This window comes from Alligator mississippiensis, chromosome 1 (genome assembly GCF_030867095.1).
Source record: "Alligator mississippiensis isolate rAllMis1 chromosome 1, rAllMis1, whole genome shotgun sequence".
Lineage (NCBI taxonomy): Eukaryota > Metazoa > Chordata > Crocodylia > Alligatoridae > Alligator > Alligator mississippiensis.
In genome coordinates, this window is record NC_081824.1 from 3,019,283 (window position 1) to 3,038,745 (window position 19,463).

Here is a 19,463-nt window from a genome sequence, read left to right on the forward strand (position 1 = left end):
AACAAGGAAACAGTGAAGAAAGTGCTGAGTAGGGTGAGAACGGCACCAGCCGGGGCCTGGTGGGTGAACACAAAGCAGGTGGGTTGGAAAAGGTAATGCCAATCTGTTCTTCCCCCCAGACAGCCTCCAGAACCCAGACATCCTGAAAAGTCACCTTCACCACATTCCAGTCCTCATACTTCCTGGTGTCAAAGAGCAAGAACAGCCCAGTGTGAACCAGCACTCCCTGCTCACTTTGGAGCTGGGCTCTTACAATGGCAAGCAACGCACCACAACACCCAGGTAAGAATGCGCCCTGTCTTTTCTCTGCAGGATAATGTATAAATCAATACACAGCAGCCATGGTCACTCTTGTGTCCTTTTTCTGACTCAGTGAAGCTTAAATTCCTTCTTATGCAATAAAAATAACTGAGCAGGGACTAACCCTTCTTCTCCAGCCACTTGCTTAGGCACTCTTCAGGGAGGCAGAGAATGCAGATTTGAATCCTACCACTCAGAACTGAGAGTGGGACCCATGTTTTTTACATGCCAGGCATATGCTTTCCCTGCTGGTCCATCATACAGATGTGGACTCACTATTGCTATTTTAAAATACATTATCCACTTGCTACTGACTTTTGTGCGGAGCTGGATCTGAGAGGTGCAATCAGAAAACACCTATCAGATCTGAAATGTACAGATACCTAAGGCCAGATCCTGTTCTATCTATTAGCTACTTAAGAGAGAACAAAGGGGCTCCCACTGAAATTCCCAGGAGACAGGTGTGACAGGGGGCCGTCCTAGAGCCAGTTACAATGTTGGCCTGCCCACCTGTGTAGGGCAGGCTGCCTGCCTGACTCATCTGCCATGCCTTTGGTGTAACTGAATAGTTGTTTCTATGCAGGAGGCTGCCCATTTAATGCCCTGATGCCAAGGGTGTAATACACAGCTCCGACCTGCCCTTTACAATGTCCCATGTCTCACAGATAGCATCCAAAATCACTTCTACATTTATTCCCCTGGCCTCATTCCTGAGCTGCATTTGGGCTCTGGCTCAAATTTGGCCTCAGGTGTCGGTAGACATGCCTAGTCCACAAGCCCCTTCACTTGGGCCTCCACTCATGTTCCCCCCACACTGGGGCCTCTACTTCCCACACACACTCTGCACTCCTTGCCTCACATTAGACTTCTAGCTCCTCCCACTTTCCCCTCTCATGGGGGCTTCTGGGCCTTACAACCCTTGGGCCTCAGTTGACTGTCGCTTTCCCTGGACCCCACTCTTGGACTACGGCCCACTCGGGCATCTGTCAACGTATCTGGACCTCACTCCTACTCAGACCTCCCGCTAGACCTCACTCTTATTTAGGCCTTGGGCCTTGGGCCCTCCTGGTCCCTGTGTCATCACCCAAGTAGCCCCACCACACCCTCCAACCCCAGCAGGGTGTAGTTTTAGGTAGGGGAGCATGGATGGAGATTTTTTGGGGATGATACCAATGGCCAGTTTTTAAGGCGTCATCGGCTGATACCTATCTGATTCCAATTCCAATATGCAGCTGGGTAGCTTGGAGACCAGCATCGGGCTGGTAAGGGGTGAGAAGATGTTCTTCCATCTGGGCTGCTTATTCCTGGGTACTCTATTACAGCCTCCACCACATCACATGCCCTCAGTCACTGGTTCAAAGTCACTCAGTCCCTCCCTCCACAGGATTCCTCTCATCAGGTAGCTGAACTTCAACCTCCATCATTTCAGTGTGCTGGCCAGCTGACCTGCCTGTCCTGTCTTAGCAGTGATGTCCCCCTCTTCGAGGAGACCTTCGGCCTGTTTTAAGCTCTATCCCTGCCTCTAGGCCAGTCAGGGTGCCAGTAGCACCCTGCACTGCAGCCTTGGCCTGTACCTTGTGGTGGGCTTACTTGCCCTGGCCCCCTTGCATTGACTGGTTGAGAGCCCTGGGTCAATCACCAGGAAGCTGACTCCTTTCCTCAATAGGAGTCCTCTCCTGAGCCCAGCATAAAGCCAGAAACTCATACCAGGCTTGCCTACAGCCCAGATATCTTATATCTGGCAGCCCTTTACTCCACTGGGTTCATGTGAACACCTGACTTCATCACCAGTTCCAACTGGGGCCAGCCTAACCTCTCAGAGCCTGCTCTTATACTGAGGCTTTTCAGACCTGCTCCAGTCATGTGGCCTCCTGGCTGTCATGTGACCACCTGATAGGCTCTGCTGTCACCTGCTGGCTGCCTCACAGCCTACTCAAGCCCTTAAAATGGCAAGCACCCAAAAGTGCACCGCCACAACAGGTTTAAAACCAGCAAGATAAAGTTCTTCTTTGTGCTTGTGGAACCATTGTCCCAGGAGGTTGTAGAGGTGGATAATAAAGCCAGTGAGTGTTCAGCATTTTCTATATGCCAGATGCTTTTCCCATGTCCCATGTTGGGCACACAAACAATGGGGCCTTCCAAATAGCAAACTCCTTTTTTAAAAAAGTGAAACCCATTGACTTGCATTAGTAGAAACATTAGCAGCAGATTGAGGGAAGTGATTCTGCCTCTCTATGCAGCACTGGTGAAGCCACAGTTTGGGCCTCCCTCTACAGGAAGGATGTGAACACATTGGAGAGAGCCCAGTGGAGGGCAGTAACAATGACTGGGGGTAGGGGTGCTCTGATAGAGGTTTTGGGGGCCAATACTTAAATAGCTGATATTTAAGGAGGCATATCGGCTGATACCTATCCAATATCCAGTTAGGGCTGTGTGCAACGGCACTGTTCCATTTTGCCTTGATTTTCGACGGTTCGACCAAACAGTGTTTTGTGTCAAATTTCATTTCAAGTTGAAACAGCCATTCCATTCCATTCCGTCGAAACAGAAAAGCTGTTTCAATGCTGTTCTGATGTTTTGCTGGGGACGGGAAGTCAGACCAGCTGGGATGACTTCCCATCCCCAGTGCTGGATCGTGCCAAGGTGGAAGGCAGCCCAGCTGGGCTGCTACCCAGTCCCCCATGCTACATCGTGCCAGGGATGGATGGGGAAGCAGCCCATCTGGGCTGCCTCCCACCCCAGCACAACCCACCTGAGCTGACTCCCCATCCCCAGAGAAACATCAAAGCAGCATCAAAACAGCCTTTCTGTTTCAACAGAATGGAACGGAGCGGCTGTTTCAACTCAAAATGAAATACGATATGAAACACCATTCCACTGAACCGTCAGAACTCACGGTGAAATGGAACGGTGCCATTTCACACAGCCCTAGTGTGGGCCTCACTCTCACCTTCCCAGATGGGCTGCTTCCCCATCCCCGGCCTGATCTAGCACAGGGGAAGCTGGACTGCCTCTCACCCAGCGTGATCCAGCCCAGCTGGTCTGACTTCCCATCCCCAGTGAAACATCAAAACAGCATTCAAACAGCCTTTCTGTTTCGATGGAATGGAACAGAACAGCTGTTTTGACTTGAAATGAAATTCGATACGAAACACTGTTCCGTCGAACTGTCAAAACTCAAGACAAGACGGAAAGGTGCCATTTCACACAGCCCTAGTGTGCTCCGCACTCTCACCTTCCCAAGAATCCACTCCAGCCTAAGTACCAGATAGGGTTCTTTATTTTAGCTCTAACTATTTACAGAAAAGAAGAGAAAAGATTAATAACAAATATAAGACACATATATACATATATGCATTACATAGGTTCAACAACACACATTAAAACCCATAACCAAAATATTATCTATAAACAGCACTAGTGAATAGTCCATCCAAACGAGTGATCCCACATACCTCATCAATATATGTCCATTCACAGATTATAGTCACTAACCCTCAGTTCCACTAGGGCTTCAGCTCACTCTAGTAAAAATAAATGGCAACACTGCTGTTGCTATGAGTGGTCACCAGATGGGAGCGCACAGTTCCTACAAGCATCTCTGGAGTAGAGCGCGTGGTCCCAATATTTCTTTCAAGCAGAAACCTCTGTCTGGATGGCAGCGGGATGATTCCTTCCCTTTAAACACATTTCTTATAAGCAGTACGAGGTTAAATGCTTCCCCATGTTCCCTTTCCTTGTGAAACTAGGGTTGCTTAATAGAGGCTGCCTCCCTTTACCAGCAGGTCCCCTGTTCCTGCAGCCTAAACTCTCCCACGGCTTCAACCCAGCTGCAAGCACAGACTCTCCACTGCCTTTTCCTGGGGCACCTGAGTCCTGCGTTTGCACAGCTTCTCTCCAAGATAAGGGACTCAACTCCTTAATGAGAACCACAGGCTCTTTGTCTTTCCTGGTGTGCTGGCTCCCCCGAGCAGGCTTTCAGTGCCCTCTCTAGGTGGAGAGACTGTCCCAATCCTCTTCCTTCTCTCTATTTCCCACTGTCTGCTGTGTTTATATCCCTGACACAGCCAACCAGACCCCTCCATTGTGCTGGCAATCCAACCAGCTGCATGCGTATTTTTAGGCTTGCACCTTTTCAAAGCTCCTGCATGCAAGCCCCTTCCTGCCCCTTCTGCAAAGGCATTGCTTCCCTGCCCAGCCTGCTGTCTCTGCAGCCAGGCAGCTGTTAGGTTTAGTCTGCAGAAGAGAAGACCGAGGGGGATTGAATAGCAGCCTTCAACTCCCTGCAGGAGGGTTCAAAGAGGATGGAGCTTGGCTGTTCTCAGTGGGGGCAGATGACAGGACAAGGAGCAATGGGCTCAAGTGGAAGCAAACTTTCTTACGTGGAGGGTGGTGAGGCACTGGAACGGGATCCCCAGAGAGGTGGAGTCTCCATCCTTGGAGGTTTTGAAGACCCAGGCAGACAAAGCCATGGCTGGGATGATGTAGTTGGGGCTGGTCCTGCTTCAAACAGGGGGTGGGACTAGATGTGACCTCCTGAGGTCCCCTCCAGTCCTTGTTGTCTATGATTTCTATGTGTCTATGCTGACCTTTTCTCCCTCAGTCTTATTTCTTTGTGGCAAAACAGTTAATAAGGAATTAATGGTGGTCAATATTCTGATTTTTATTTTTCAGTGTAATAAGAACACTAGCAAATTGCCCATCAAGAATGATGGGGAAAGAGGGGCTGGCAGGGACAGAGCCCTGCATCCGGCCCTGCTCCCCGTCTCTTCAGGTCCGACCCTGTTTCACCCCCCTCCCCTCCCCTCTCCCCTTTGGGTGCAACCCTGCTCCACCTCCTTCCCCCTGCTTCAACTCTGACCCTGCCTCCCCATCCCACCAGTTCTAGTCAGACCCCCCCTCACCACTCCCCCCAGTTTGGGTCCACCCCGCCCCACCACCCTCCCCCCTGGTTCAGGTCTACCCCAGCCCAGCCCCCATACAGGTCCAACCCTGTCCTTCCCCCACCAGTTTGGGCCCCACCCCCCACTTTGGGTCAAACCCCACCCCCTCTCCACCCCTGCTTCGGATCCAATCCCACTCCTGCCCTTCTCCCCAGTTCGGGTCCAACCCTGCTCCCCCATCTTTCCCCCCCAACCCCGCTTTGGGTCCAACCCTGCAATGAGGAAGGAGCTCCCAGCTCTCCTCAGGTGGCCCCACCAATTATAAAGTGCTCTTCCTGATTTTATTTGTGTTGTTTTTTTGCCACTGTGGAGGTGGGTGGAGGGAGCTGCTGCACCGGAGGCTGCAGGAGGAGGTGGCACCGATGGCACGGCTCCTGTTTTAACTCAGCTGGCCCCGCCCCAGGCCACCCAGCTTGCACAGCCAATCGGCGTATGTGCAGTTGGGCAAAAGTATTACAGACACACAGACTAAGCCTTTTATTATATTAGAATGAGGCTGATAGCAGCCTTGTGGGTCACCAAATCCAACCCACCGCTACTGCAGGCACACATGCCATTTCTATCCATTTCTTCTGGTTCCCAAACTGCCTTTTTTAGCCCAAGTGCTGCTTTCTCCTGGATGCCTGCCTCCACGAAGCATTTATGGAGGAGAGCCATATCCCTTCAAAACCTTCATTTTATTTGGTGAAATAAGCCAAGCTCTTAAGGGAAGCTCTCCTAACCAGCCTGGTGGCCCTTCTCTATACTCACTATAGTTTCATTTTTCTTAAGTCTGGGGGGCTACAACTGTGAACAGTATTCCAGATGAAACCCCACTAGTATCTTATACAATGGTGTTAACATTTCCTCATTGCTACTGCAAGTAGCTCGCTTCATGCATCCTAAATTTGCATTTGTCTGTTCCAAGCGCACGTCAGTTTGGTGGCTCATAGAAATCTTGGTATGTACCAATATACTTTTATATAAAGTATATTATAATGATCGTGCTATAATAATAATAATATCATGATCATTATAATAATTAAATATCATATATTTTTCTCCTCTTTCTTCCCACCTGATCAGCACCTGTTGATGCCAGAATCGCTGGTATTGGTCTTTACATGCATGACCATACATTTCATACCATTCAATGTTATCTCTTTACTGTCACACCCATGCTGCTGTCTGCTCCCAGTTTAGTTTACCCAATTGTTAGACCCTGACTCCATGCGGTGCCCAATGACTTGGGAGACAATGGTCCAATTACCCATGGATCCTGTTACTCATTAGCCAGAGCACAGCAAGGAGCAACCACCAGCACACATTGCTTGCAATAGCTTTTTTCAGAATGGAGACAGCTTCGGGCGAGCTCCCACACTAACAGAATATGGGGAGCAGCCAGGAACAATAGTTTTTTTCTTCCCATATTCATACACTTTGGTTTATACTCATTAACATTTACCCTGCCTTGTTCCACCACCGGTTCCACCCATTTCTCCTCCCATCTCAAGCTCTTCCTCTGTTTACTATTTGCTTCATTAGCGTGGAATTGCCCATACATTTCATTCATTTACATGACTTTTTGCTATGAGCTCATGTCTAAGACCTTGGCTTCTCTTCTTCAGTCAATGGGCTGACTTTGACCAAAACCTGGAAGCTTCCGGAGGCCTCTTTGCCAATCACCATTCACCTTTTTGCATATGTTCATCTTGGATTCTGTTACCAATTACATGTTGTTTTTCACATTCCAGTCGGCTTTTCTCTCTCAGGTTGTACCATTTTCCACATTCCTAAAACTTTACCTCATTTAGAGCACACAGAATGACACAGATCCACTCGCTGCTTTTCCTTCAGAAAATGATTGACACCATTAAAACGGTTACTTAGAATAAGCAAATGTTGGCCAAGATACCATTCTGCCTTGTGGTCAACAGCTCTGCTAGGCCACAGGTCATGCCTTGTATTCAGCTGCAAATCCCATGATCTCTAAGATCCAAATTATTGTCACCCTAATACCAATGACTTTGTAATGCAAAAGGCAAAAACACCAGTGGAAACAAGGGCTCACTCATGCCCTGCAGCAGCTACCCGCACGAGCCACAGAGCCAGGCTCCCTTTGTCTTGTTCTAAGTCCCTAGGAGGCTCTCCATCTGGGCTTCCCAGTGACCTAGCTACACCAAGAAAGTGTTTTTGCTTGGACTGGCAATTAAGATTGTGTCCTGTGAAGTGGGAGGAGGCAGGTGAGTCTGAAATCTGAGTTTCCTATGCCTCAGACAGGTGCTTTAACCACTAGGCTACTGAGCTAATGGGAGGCTCTGTTATGCTGCTCTCTGCTCAGGGTCAAATGATTGCTACCTGTGCATTTTGCTGTCCACAGTTCTGGGGTTTACATGCTACTGTGCAGCCAGGGTGAAGATGAATGTCAATGGAGAAGCAGTAGGCTTTAAGGGTTCCAGGGCAGAAATGAATCATGTCTGGATATGCGTGGTAGGGACAAATGTATTCACAAAGGTGACAATGGAGCTGCATGAGGCATTTTGGCATAGACTAGAAATAAATACTAGTGCTGTGCAAAACTTTGGATCATGATTCAGATTTGGAGATGATTCTGATGATTCAGAGGCCGAATCTATGAATCTGAATCAAATCGCTGGAAGCTTCAGGCTTTCCAAATCGATTCGGAGCTTCTGAATTGATTCAGAAAAGATTCAGAAAAGATTCAAAGATTTGGCCATAGGGTATAATGGGGAATCAATGAAATATCTATGACTTGGTTGTCTTTTGGCTGAGTCAGATGAATCAGGCCTAATAAATACACATCCCAGTACATTCAGGCTGTTACACAAAGTGAAGCAGAATGTGTTTAGGTACCTGAGACACTTCAAATATACATGTGCGCCCCTTAGGCATCTTAGCAGTGACCTAGAAATTTGCCCGTGTGTCTGCACAGATGTGCCTGGATCTGTTAGCCTATAAAAATCAGAGACTAGGTCGGAGATGCTTTAGCTGCAAAGTAGAGTTTAGCCCTGTGTTCTTATTGCAGTTCAAGTTTAGAGCTTCGACAGCCTAAACCTGAAACCCTCTGCATAAGGAGATGAGAAGATGTTCTTTCTCCTGTTCTTTGCCTGTCTCGGCTATTTGGGCTGCAAGTTCTTAGTATCTGTGTGTACAGCGCATAGCACAGCAGGGGCTGCACCCTGGCCTGTGGGTGTTAGTGACTGCAAGTAACCACTCTGGGCTTGGGCACAGAAGCAGAATCCTACCTCTGTTGCCACCCGTAATTATTTGGTTGCTGAAGCCATATCCAGACAGCCCATGCTAATGGGAATACCCTTTACTCTGTCCAGGTGCTGAGGGGGGAGAATCAGCAGAAGGGGTTCCAAACAAAAAGAGAAGGAACAACAGATACCGAGCTTTCCCAAAGGAGCAGAAGAGGATCCTGAAGACCTGTGAGTATGAAAAACTACTGAGCACTGCTGATCCTAGGGGGCCGTGCCAAGGACAGGCCTGAAAGACACAGGGCTGGGGGAGGACAAATCTGGAACTCCCCTCCGTGCAATGGAAAGGACAGAAGCCACTCTGCTTCCCGGGTTTGGGGTGTAGGACTGCACTTAGTGATCTCCATGTGGCTGCTCTGCTCTGTGCGACAGACAGGGTCACCTCGGAGCCCCACAACAGACTGACTCTACCCAGGCACCCGTGCTGTACCCATGGGAGCATCCACTGTGACTGGCAGCTGGGGAAGAGGGCTCCTCTGCCCTGGGCTTGTCCCACTGCTCGGCATCCAGCAGAAGCACCAGTTGGAGTTTGGCCACAGGCCACACAGCAACCTGGGTCTTGGGCACTCTCCCATCCTTGTACCCAGCCTTGCTTTTGAGATCTGATCACGTCCCCAAACAAGGTCCAGCCATGTAACTGTCCTCTTACAGATGAAGATATGGAAAGTGAGACAAAGAAAACTCTGGACACTGCATTTGAGAAGCTGCTCAATGTACTACCCTCTCTGGACAACATGCCGGATGGTGCTTGGTATCTCAAGTGAGTCTGCAGCCCAGTTTCTCCCCTATTGAGTGATTAAGATATCCAGGGCTTCACTTACCTGCTCCAAAAAGAGATCCAGGTCATACCAGGCTGATCTAGCCCTAAGCAGCTGCTCTGTTCAAAAGACTTGTGCAAGTCTGTTGGGGCAACAGGAATTGCTGGACCAAAGGTCCATCTCATTCAGTGTCCAGTCTGACAGCCACCAGCACCAGATGCTGTTTTAGAGGAAGGTGCAAAACCCTGCAGCTACAGACTCCCCCAGTAGGAATCAGGCTCCACAGCCTGCTCCGGTGGCAGTGACCCTTGCAGCCTCCTGAACAGGGTGCAGTGGGGAGGACAAGGCCCTTAAAAAAACAAACTTTACCCTGTCTGCCTGGGTAGCAGGCCTGATCCAGTGTCAATGGGAAGGGGGTTCTCATTGACTCCACGGGGTTTGTGTCAGGCCAGAGCAGACTGGGCATCCTGCAGTCTCCACCTAGCAGGTCCCTTTGGAGGGTATTGTCAAAGGGAGCATTTCTGTTGGTGAGTGAAGAGCTGCCTCACCCCTCCCAAATGCATGGAGCACTGCAGTCGTCCAACCCCTTTCCTGTCTCCTTTTCCTCCCCAGGGACCGCCTCTCCGCACTGAAGGCAAAGAGCTCCTTGGACCCCATTTACATTGGGCTCTTTGGCACCACAGGGGCTGGAAAGAGCACGCTGCTCAACGCCATCCTGGAGAAGAAGTTCTTCCTGCCTGTGTCGGGGAGCAGGACCTGCACCTCCTGCATCGTGGAGATCAAGACCAGCCAGACCAAATACTATGAAGCAAATATCCACCTTCTCTCAGATGAGGCAAGGCTGGCTCTCTTGTGCTCTCTTGAGGTGGTTAGCTGTGTTAGTCTGAAGTCAAGCAGAAGGCAGGGCAGGCCCGTGGTAGTTAAGACGGTACGCCTAGAAATCATAGAACAACCATAGAAATCCTAGAGCTGTGGGGCTAGAAGGGAGCTCCAGAGGTCATATGTAGTCCAAACTGTGCCCGAGCCAGGATCAGCCCTATCCAAACCTCCAGTACAAATAGATAGTCGAATCTCTTAGAAAAAGTATGATCAATCCTGACACAACACCAGACATCATACCTGAACCTGCCACAGGTAAAGCAGGAGAACCGTGGTGGCCAACATCTGGCTTCCGTAAAAGGCATAATAGCCCCACTTCTCCTCCCTCCTGAGTACTCAAAGTCCTTCTTATTCATTCTGACTGAAGAGAGATTAGGATTTATAACACCAGCCCCACCTCATCCAAGCTCTAGATACCCTGCTATTGAAACCCAGTACCAGTGCTGGTAGAGTCGCATCCAGTCCCAGCTATACTAACAACCTGATTCAGTTCCCACCCCACCGCCCAGTGCCCCACAAAAATAATCATTTGATCTTGTCTGGAAGGAATGGAAGAAGGAGCTGAGGAATCTCGTGGAGCTTCTGAGCAAGACGGGGGAAGAGGACGAGGAGGGGAGCCATAATGATGCTGATGTCGAGGAAGTCATTCAGAAGCTTCAGAGTATTTATGGGCAAGGTGCTGAAACCAAATGTTATGAAGACTTATTGAAGATGAAGCCAGTGATAAAAATTCCCACTTTGAGACGTATTCCACTCAAAGGAATGTCGGTGAGTGTGTTCATACCCTTCAGGGCCAGAAATGGCCAGGGGTGGATAAAAATGGGATGTAATGGCTCAGCTGCCCCTCTTCCCCCTTTTGGACGGAACCAGAGCACAGGAACCAAAGTCCCCAAAGTCTGTCAGAATCCTCACTCCCCCTCCATGCTGAAAGACACGCCCTCCCCTTCCTCCCCCTCCACTGTCCCAGGGCTGGGAGACACTTCAAAACCTCTGCAGCCACACTGCTCTGCTACTGTCGCTGTTCCCAGCTGAGCCCACCCCCATGCAGCCTGGATGCAGGAGGCTTTGAATCTCCCCCACACCTGGGAATCAGGGAAAGCAGCAGCCCCAGGCAGGGGAAGAAGAAGGAAGGGGAGGGGAGGGGACAAGGCATGCCTTTGAGGATGGAAGAAAAGGTGGGGGGATTATGACTTGCTTTAGGGAATTTTTAGAAGTCCCCAGAAGCTCCCATGGTGAAGTTTACCTGCACTGGCAGCAGTGGCAGGGGATGAGGCTGGCAGCACAGGATGCAGCCACTTCTGCAGTGCGGCTGTCTGCTCCTCCACTCCCTTTGGCCAAATCCTGGGTCTGCCCCTGGAAATGGCTATTGGGTTCAGCTAGACTGATTTTCAAATCACAGGCCAGGGACCCTCATAGATTTCATAGATTTCATAGACATTAGGGCTGGAAGGGACCTCGGAAGATCATCGAGTCCAGGCCCCCGCCCAAAGGGCAGGACGTCAGCTGGGGTCATAGGATCCCAGCAAGATAAGCATCCAGTTTCATCTTGAAGGTGTTCAATGAAGGCGCTTGAACCACCTCCGGCGGCAGGTTGTTCCAGACCTTGGGGGCTCGGACAGGAAAGAAATTCTTCCTTATGTCCAGCCTGAAACGATCTTGTAGTAGTTTATGACCGTTCAACCTAGTCGTCATCCCTTGGGGTGCTCTGGTGAACAAACGTTCCCCCAGATACTGGTGGTCACCCCTGATAAACTTGTAGGTGGCCACCAGATCACCCCTGAGCCTGCGCTTTTCCAGGCTAAAGAGCCCCAGGGCTCTCAGCCTGTCATCGTAGGGTCTGCTTCCCTGACCTCTGATCATGCGCGTGGCTCTTCTCTGGACTCTCTCAAGCTTCTCCACATCCTTTTTGAATTGTGGAGCCCAAAACTGGACGCAGTACTCCAGCTGCGGCCTCACTAAGGCCGAGTACAGGGGGAGAATGACATCCCAGGATTTGCTTGAGAAGCATCTATGGATGCAAGCCAGCGTTTTGGTCGCTTTACCAGCCGCAGCATCGCACTGCAGGCTCATGTTCATCTTGTGGTCAATGATGACCCCCAAGTCTCTTTCTTCCATAGTGCTAACCAACATAGCACTGCCGAGAATATAAGGATGCTGCGGGTTTTTTTTCCCAAGGTGGAGAACCTTGCATTTATCGGCGTCGAACACCATCAGATTCTCATCCGCCCACTTGCTGAGCCTGTCCAGGTCAGCCTGGATCACCCGCCTGTCTTCTGGTGTGGATGCTTTGCCCCAAAGTTTGGTGTCATCGGCGAACTTGGCCAGTCCACTTCTGACTCCAGTGTCCACATCGTTAATGAAGATGTTGAACAGTATGGGTCCAAGGACAGAGCCCTGGGGGACCCCACTGGTCATAGGACATCGTGGTGAGTGACTTCCATCAATTACTACCCTCTGGGTCCGACCCCGGAGCCAATTTTCCAGCCAGTGGATCGTGGGGGACCCAAGGCGACAATTGGCCAGTTTCTCCAAGAGACGATCATGGGACACCAGATCAAAGGCTTTTTTGAAGTCAAGATATATGACATCAATCTCATCTCCCTTGTCCAGGTGATAGGTCACCTGGTCGTAGAAGGAAATGAGATTGGTCAAGCAAGACCTACCCGCAACAAACCCGTGCTGGCTATCCCTTAAGATGTTGGCGTTGGCCAGTCAATTAAGGATGGCCTCCTTAATAAACTTTTCTAAGATCTTCCCCGGGATAGAAGTCAGGCTGATGGGCCTATAGTTAGCCGGATCCACTTTCCTCCCTTTCTTGAAGATAGGCACCATGTTGGCCTTCTTCCAGTCTTCGGGCACTACACCAGAGCGCCAAGAGTTTTCAAAGATCCGCGCTAGAGGCTGGGCTATGATGCTCGCCAGCTCCTTGAGTACCCTGGGGTGAAGATTGTCAGGGCCGGCTGACTTGAAGGTATCCAGCTTCTCAAGATGTTCCTTCACAAAGTCAGCATTAATGGAGGGCAGGGGATCACCCTCACCCGGACTTCCCGGCCCAGTAGCGGGCATGGGCGTCCCAAGGGGCTGATGAAAGACCGACGCAAAGTACCTATTTAATAGGTTGGCTTTTTCCTGGGCGTCAGTTGTCAGTTGCCCCATCTGGTTCAGCAGGGGTCCAACGTTGCCCCTGCTTTTCCTCCGGCTCCCCACATATCTGAAAAAGGACTTTTTATTGTCCTTGATGCTCAAAGCTAGCTGGAGTTCAGTTGCAGCCTTGGCTTTCCTGGTCTGCTCCCTGCAGGACCAGACCAGTGCAGAATAATCCTCCTTGGAGGTGACTCCCATCCTCCATCCTTTGTAGGCCTTCCTTTTTAGCCTCAGGAGGTCTGCTAGGTCCCTGGAGAGCCAGGGGGGCTGCTGTGCACTCTTGCTGCCTTTCCTCCGAGATGGAATAGACTTAGTTTGTGCATTGAGGATCGCTCCCTTGAGGAGCAACCACTCTTCTTGAACTCCCCTCTTCCTGCGGTCACAGTCCCTTAGGGCCTCACTGACAAGCCTCCTGAGCTTGTCAAAGTCGGCTTTCCTGAAGTCAAGGACTTCTGTGTTGCTGACCGACTTGCCAGCTTTTCGGCGGATGGTGAAGGTGATCAGCTCATGGTCGCTGTCACCCAGCTTCCCATCGATCACTAGGTCGCCGACTAGGTCCTCCCCAGTAGCCAGCACCAGGTCGAGCAGCGCTTTGCCTCTCGTTGGCCCATAGACTTCTTGAGTCAGGTAGAGGTCATCCATGCACGAGAGGAAGCTCTGCGACCGCTCAGATTTTGCTGAGCGATCCTCCCACGAGATGTCTGGGTAATTGAAGTCACCCATGACAACCATGGTCCTGGAGCAAGCTGCCTCAGCCAGTTCCTGGGCAAACTCCTGGTCTAGCTCAGGACTTTGGGTGGGAGGTCTGTAATAGACTCCCACCATTGTGTCCCCTGTGCCGTGTTCCCCACGGATTTTAACCCAGAGGGTCTCCAGCCGTCCACCCTGGTCACCAATATCGGCTTGCAGGGACGCGTAGCTTTCCTTAACATAGAGAGCTACACCCCCGCCCCTTTTCTCTACACGATCCCTCCTGTACAGGGTATAGCCATCTATACCCGTGGTCCAGTCATGGGTGGAGTCCCACCAGGTCTCCGTGATCCCTATGACATCGTAACTGTTTGCACTGAGCAGGAGGATGAGCTCCTCCTGCTTATTCCCCAAGCTCCTGGCATTTGTGTACAGGCAGGCAAGTGCCCCCTGGGGGGCTTCTTCCTTGCCCACAGATTGTACCAGGGCTGGGGCCGGGGTGGGCTCACTTGAGTGCCATGATCCGCTGGCTTTGCAAGGATTGCTCAGCAGGCCAGCAGTGGCGGTAGTCCCCCCGTCCCCCAGCGGGCTTAGTTTAAAGCCCGATGGAGCAGGTCAGCCAGTCTGGCTGAGAAGAGCCTCCTCCCTATGGGAGAGAGGTGGAGACCATCTCTTCCCAGCAGCTCGCTGCCTCTCTCGCCAAAGAGCGGGCTGTGGTCATGAAAGCCAAAGCCTTCCTGACGACACCAGCGCCGCAGTCTTTGGTTGACCACATAGATCCTCCTGTCCCTTCTCAGCCCATAGCCTGAGACTGGGAGGATCGACGAGAACACCACCTGTGCCCCCAGACCCTTAAGCCCCGCTCCCAAATCCCTGTAGCGCCTCATGACCTGGCTGGGAGTGCTCCGAGCCGTGTCATTGGTGCCCACATGAATAAGGAGCATGGGATAGCAGTCTGTGGGTTTGAGGAGCTTGGGGATCCTCTCCGCAATGTCCTGGTTGCGGGCCCCTGGGAAGCAGCAGACTTGCTGGGCTAAGGGGTCGGGGTGGCAGATTGGCCCCTCCGTCCCCCTCAGGAGGGAGTCTCCCACAACAAACACCTTACGTTTTGTCTTGGGGAGAGCAGGGGCGGGAGTTGCAGTTGGGCCCATGTTGCCCGCGGGGGCCGGCAACTCGGCAGGCTCTGCTGGGGCAGCAAGAGGTGCGTCCCTGTTGCTCAGTTGTGGCGGGGGTGGGGCCTTGGTGCGGCGGGCCTTAGGGCCCTTGACCACCTTGGTCCATGCCCCTGGCTGGACACAGCAGGAGGTCCCAGAGTCCTCCTCTGGCCTGAAGGGAGACTGTGATCTACCCTCTGCCTCCCAGGGGAGAAGGGCCTGGCAGTAGGAGTCTATCTCCTGCTCGCAGTCCCTGATGGCACGCAGTCTGTGGACTGTGGCCTGGAGTCCTATAGATCTACTGCCATGGAGGCCAGTGGGGGTGCAGGGAGACTTGTAGTATCATTCCCTATACTTCTGATGAAATGACTGGGGAAAAGGGAAGTTATTCGCCCATGGTCATACTTCTCTTCTTCTGCCTGAATCCACCGAGGGATACCCTCGTGGAAACTATCCTCATCCATCCCACAGCAGAACTGGTGTTTTCTTCCAGCCTCCTTCTCCCATCTCCTTCTGGGGCACAGGGGAAGCCTCACTGCTGCCCTCTGGCCCTGGTTAGAAGTGTTCAACCAGGAAGTTTTCCTATTGGAAAAAATACATTGAATTGAAAGAAGATTTTTCTGCTGCCAACTGCCAAATTCAGCCAATTGCTCAGTCTTCAGCCAGGAAAGTCATAGAATCACAGAAAATTCGGGTTGGAAGGGACCTCAGGGGTCCACATCCAGTTCATCTCTCTGCTCCAAGCAGGACCAGCCCCAACTACATCATCCCAGCCAAGGCTTTGTCTACCCGGGTCTTCAACACCTCCAAGTATGGAGACTCCCCCATCTCTCTGGGTAACCTGTTCCAGTGCTTCAACGCCCTCCTAGTGAGAAGGTTCTTCCTAATATCCAACCTCAACTTGTCTTGCTGCAGCTTGAGCCCATTGCTCCTTGTTCTGTATCTGCCTCCACTGAGAACAGCCCAGCTCCATCCTCTTTGCAACCCCCCTGCAGAGAGCTCATGGCTGCTATTCAATCCCCTTCAGACTCAATCAGCCCATTTCCCTCAGCTTCTCCTCACCAGTCCTGTCCCCCAGCCCTACAGTCATTTTCATTGCCCTCTTGTCCACTTCCTTTCTGTAGTGGGGGGCCAAAATTGGACACATGACTCCAGATGTAGGCTCACCAGTGCCAAATAGAGGGAAGAATTGCTTCCCTTGATCCACTGGCAACGCTCCTACCAATGCAGCTCAGGATGCCATTAGCCTTCCTGGCAAGAAGAGCACACTGCTGGGTTATATTCAGCTTCTTGTCCACTGTCACCTGCAGAGCTGCTGCCCAGCCAGTCACTCCCAGCCTGCACTGGTGCATGGAATTGCTCCATCATAAGTGCAGGACTTTGCACGTGTCTTTATTGAAATCAAACTAGAAATGTTTTGTTTGGAACCACCCTCTCAGAATGATTTTATTGTCCTTGTTTTGAACCAAAATGTTTTCTTTTCCTTTACAGTCACGTTTTGGGGTTTGAGATTTTCTCAGCTTTCCCTGCTGTTCTCTTTTTGTTTCTTAGAAATCATAGAGAAGCAGAGTTGGAGGGGACTTCCAGAGGTCACATTGAGTCCAACCCCCTGCCAGAGCCAGGGTCAGCCGTGTCCAATCCATCCCTTACAAATCCATTGTCTAACCCCTTTTTAAAACTACCACCAACCTTCACAACACAAGACATAAAACTTAAACCTGCCACAGGTAAAGCAGGGGAACCAAGGCAGTCAATGTCCTACTTCTGTAAGAGGTTGTTAATATATGCTCAGGAGATCCTAGATAGAGGCCATGGCCCTACTGCAGAGCAAGGCAAACCTCCCCTGGCCCTGACCCCCATCCCCCAAGTCCATACCAATATGACCAGGGTGTAAAGTTCCTTCCTGACCCCAAATGCAAGACTTTCTAGCCAGGACCTTCCAGCTTCACACCAGGATGTTCCTCTGAATCATCCACAGGAAAAGCTTTGCTTTCCTAAGCAGCTCTCCTGCCCCCGACCCAGAGGCAGTCCTAACCCTGTACCCAGCAGCCTCCCTGGTGTTCCCCAAGGACCTGTTCCCAGGTCCTCTGGCAAGGTCCTGAAAATGCTGCACCAGCTGTGGGGGCTCCACAAACTTTCAGGTGTTTCTGCAGCACCAGAGGGAGGGATGGCAGGCTTTCTCCCATCCTGGTTGTTTACCCCTTGCTGCACATTCATTAGCCTGGGTGGGGGATATCTGGGTACTAATCCCAGCTCTGTCAAATACTTGATGTGTGGCCTTGGTCAAGTGCCTTTTCTCCCCTGTACCTTAATTTCTTCATCTAAGGAAAAGTAGGCTCAAGGCTCAGTGCATCCTGGGAGGTTGGTTCCTGTTTGCAAATGACTCTGCCACCTAACAGCAGAGGTATAGATATCTGTTTCTTATGTCCCAGGCAGATGAGCTTTCTGAGAAACTGGACCCTTATGTGCGGAGGTGGAGTGACGAGGATGAGAGAGAGCCAGCACAGGATGGAGACAAAGAAAAGATGCGATTCTGGCCCCTCATCAAGCATGTGGAAGTGACTCTCCCGAGGTCTGATGTGATACCAGAAGGTGTCGTGTTTATGGATGTTCCAGGGACTGGAGATTTCAACAGCAAAAGGGATCAGATGTGGAAAGAGGTGATTTGTCCGCTGGACTGTGTGTGGGAAAACCACTGAGCGGGTGTTTGGCAGTTTAAAAGTTATGCCTAAAGTAATCTGTTTCAGATTAATAAAGGCAGGCATGCTTGGGAGAGAGCAGCAGCACTGCATTTGGTGAAATGGATGGAAGTTGCATCTGTGCCATGCTCTGAAGGTGTTCAGGGGCTTTCCAGCTTGGATTCATTACAAGGGCCCATAGTGCCTTTCTGCATCTGCAGCTCATGAGGAAGCAGAGGCCTGGCCTCTCAAGTGCAGACCTGCAGTGTTTGCAAGTACCTGCATGTCCAGGTGCCAGGCTGTTCTGGTGCCAAGCATTGTGTCATGGAAACATACACAGCATACCTTTGGGTCAGGTCAGCAGAAGCTTTTATTCAAAAGAAACTACAGCTGTAGGGGGGACTCCAAAGTGACATGGATTTCCCAAGCACATGGAAGGGGCTCCCCCCCAAGAGCAAAATCAGGAGGCGTATATACTTTTTAACAGTCGCTTACAACTCACATGATCATATAGTGGAGTTTGCTAGAAAAAAGCAGCTACAAACACTACCTCATTACTGCTTGGCTGTTATCAGGATGGGGATTATGGGGGAGACGAGGTTAGTTCACAAGGAGAGAAATAACACTCCCTTCTTGCACTTGGAAATCAGAGTTGTACATACTTTTTGCTATTTTCAAGGCCGCGGTGAGCGAAGCAGTTGCAGAGGAGTTACAAAGAACAAACACTTTTCCTTATCTGTTCTGCTGTACAGAGCCAGCAATGCCCCACAGAGCAGTTATGTCATCTTATAACTCGTATGATCAAAGTTTAAGGCATTTTTTTTTTTCTGATTCCACAAGTGGGGCTGTGCATGTGTCCATTCCAGCCCCCAGCCCAGCCTTCCTGCCTGTGGGCCTAAGTTATGCTCTACCTGCTGTAACTAAAAGCCAGCCCGGGACATTTCTGGCTTGCTCTTACAAATCCTGAGCACTCTCCATTCCCATGGAAGTGAGTAGGAATGCAAGGGGCACATTTCTCATAGTGCCATGGGCTAGCGTCTCATTTCTTTACCCTGCTCTGTGTGGAAGGCTGCTGTCTCCACCAGTGATAGGCAGCAGCAAGAGAGACATCAGCTGCAGTTAGAGTAGAGAGCTGCCTTGACACCAAGCAGGGAAGGCTGGGGTGGCTGCGAGGAACAGTTCAGGTTAGGAGCAAGGTAGAGAAGGGTGACATGCTGACTGGGGGTGGCCTTTCTGTCAGCCTCTGGGGCTGAAACGCCACTCACCCAGCCCTAGTTACACTACTGTTTCCCAAGGGTGTGTCTTGGCTTGTTATTTTGCTTCTGGATACAACTCTCTCTCTCTTTCTGTTTTAAAGGGCATCAATAAATGTTCAGTCATCTGGATTATCAGTGAAATTGTCCGAGCCCAGGGGGAGAAAGTCCAGGAAGTGCTGCTGGCAGAGAGCATCAAGGCTTACCAAAGTGGGAGATGCACTGACATCAGCCTGGTGGTCACAAAGACGGATGAGCTGAATCTTGAAGAATACAATTGGTACCAGAACAACTGTCCTGCCTTTGTGGGGGGCTAGGATCCTTCCTTTCAAATTTAAATATCCTTGCTCCTGCCGCCCTTCCTTACAGGTCATGCTCACTGAGCTACTGAAGCATCTAGCAAT

General features: G+C 50.9%; 1 protein-coding gene across 1 annotated transcript in view; it reads left to right on the forward strand.

The window, feature by feature from the left end:
- Positions 1-19,463, forward strand: part of LOC106739843 (nuclear GTPase SLIP-GC) — a 49,348-nt gene that overhangs the window by 1,955 nt on the left and 27,930 nt on the right. Inside the window, 7 exon segments of the mRNA XM_059727187.1 lie at positions 120-282; positions 8,573-8,674; positions 9,155-9,263; positions 9,874-10,096; positions 10,687-10,908; positions 17,561-17,788; positions 19,164-19,339. Of these exon segments, the coding sequence (XP_059583170.1) occupies positions 255-282; positions 8,573-8,674; positions 9,155-9,263; positions 9,874-10,096; positions 10,687-10,908; positions 17,561-17,788; positions 19,164-19,339 (1,088 nt within the window). The 5' untranslated portion in view covers positions 120-254.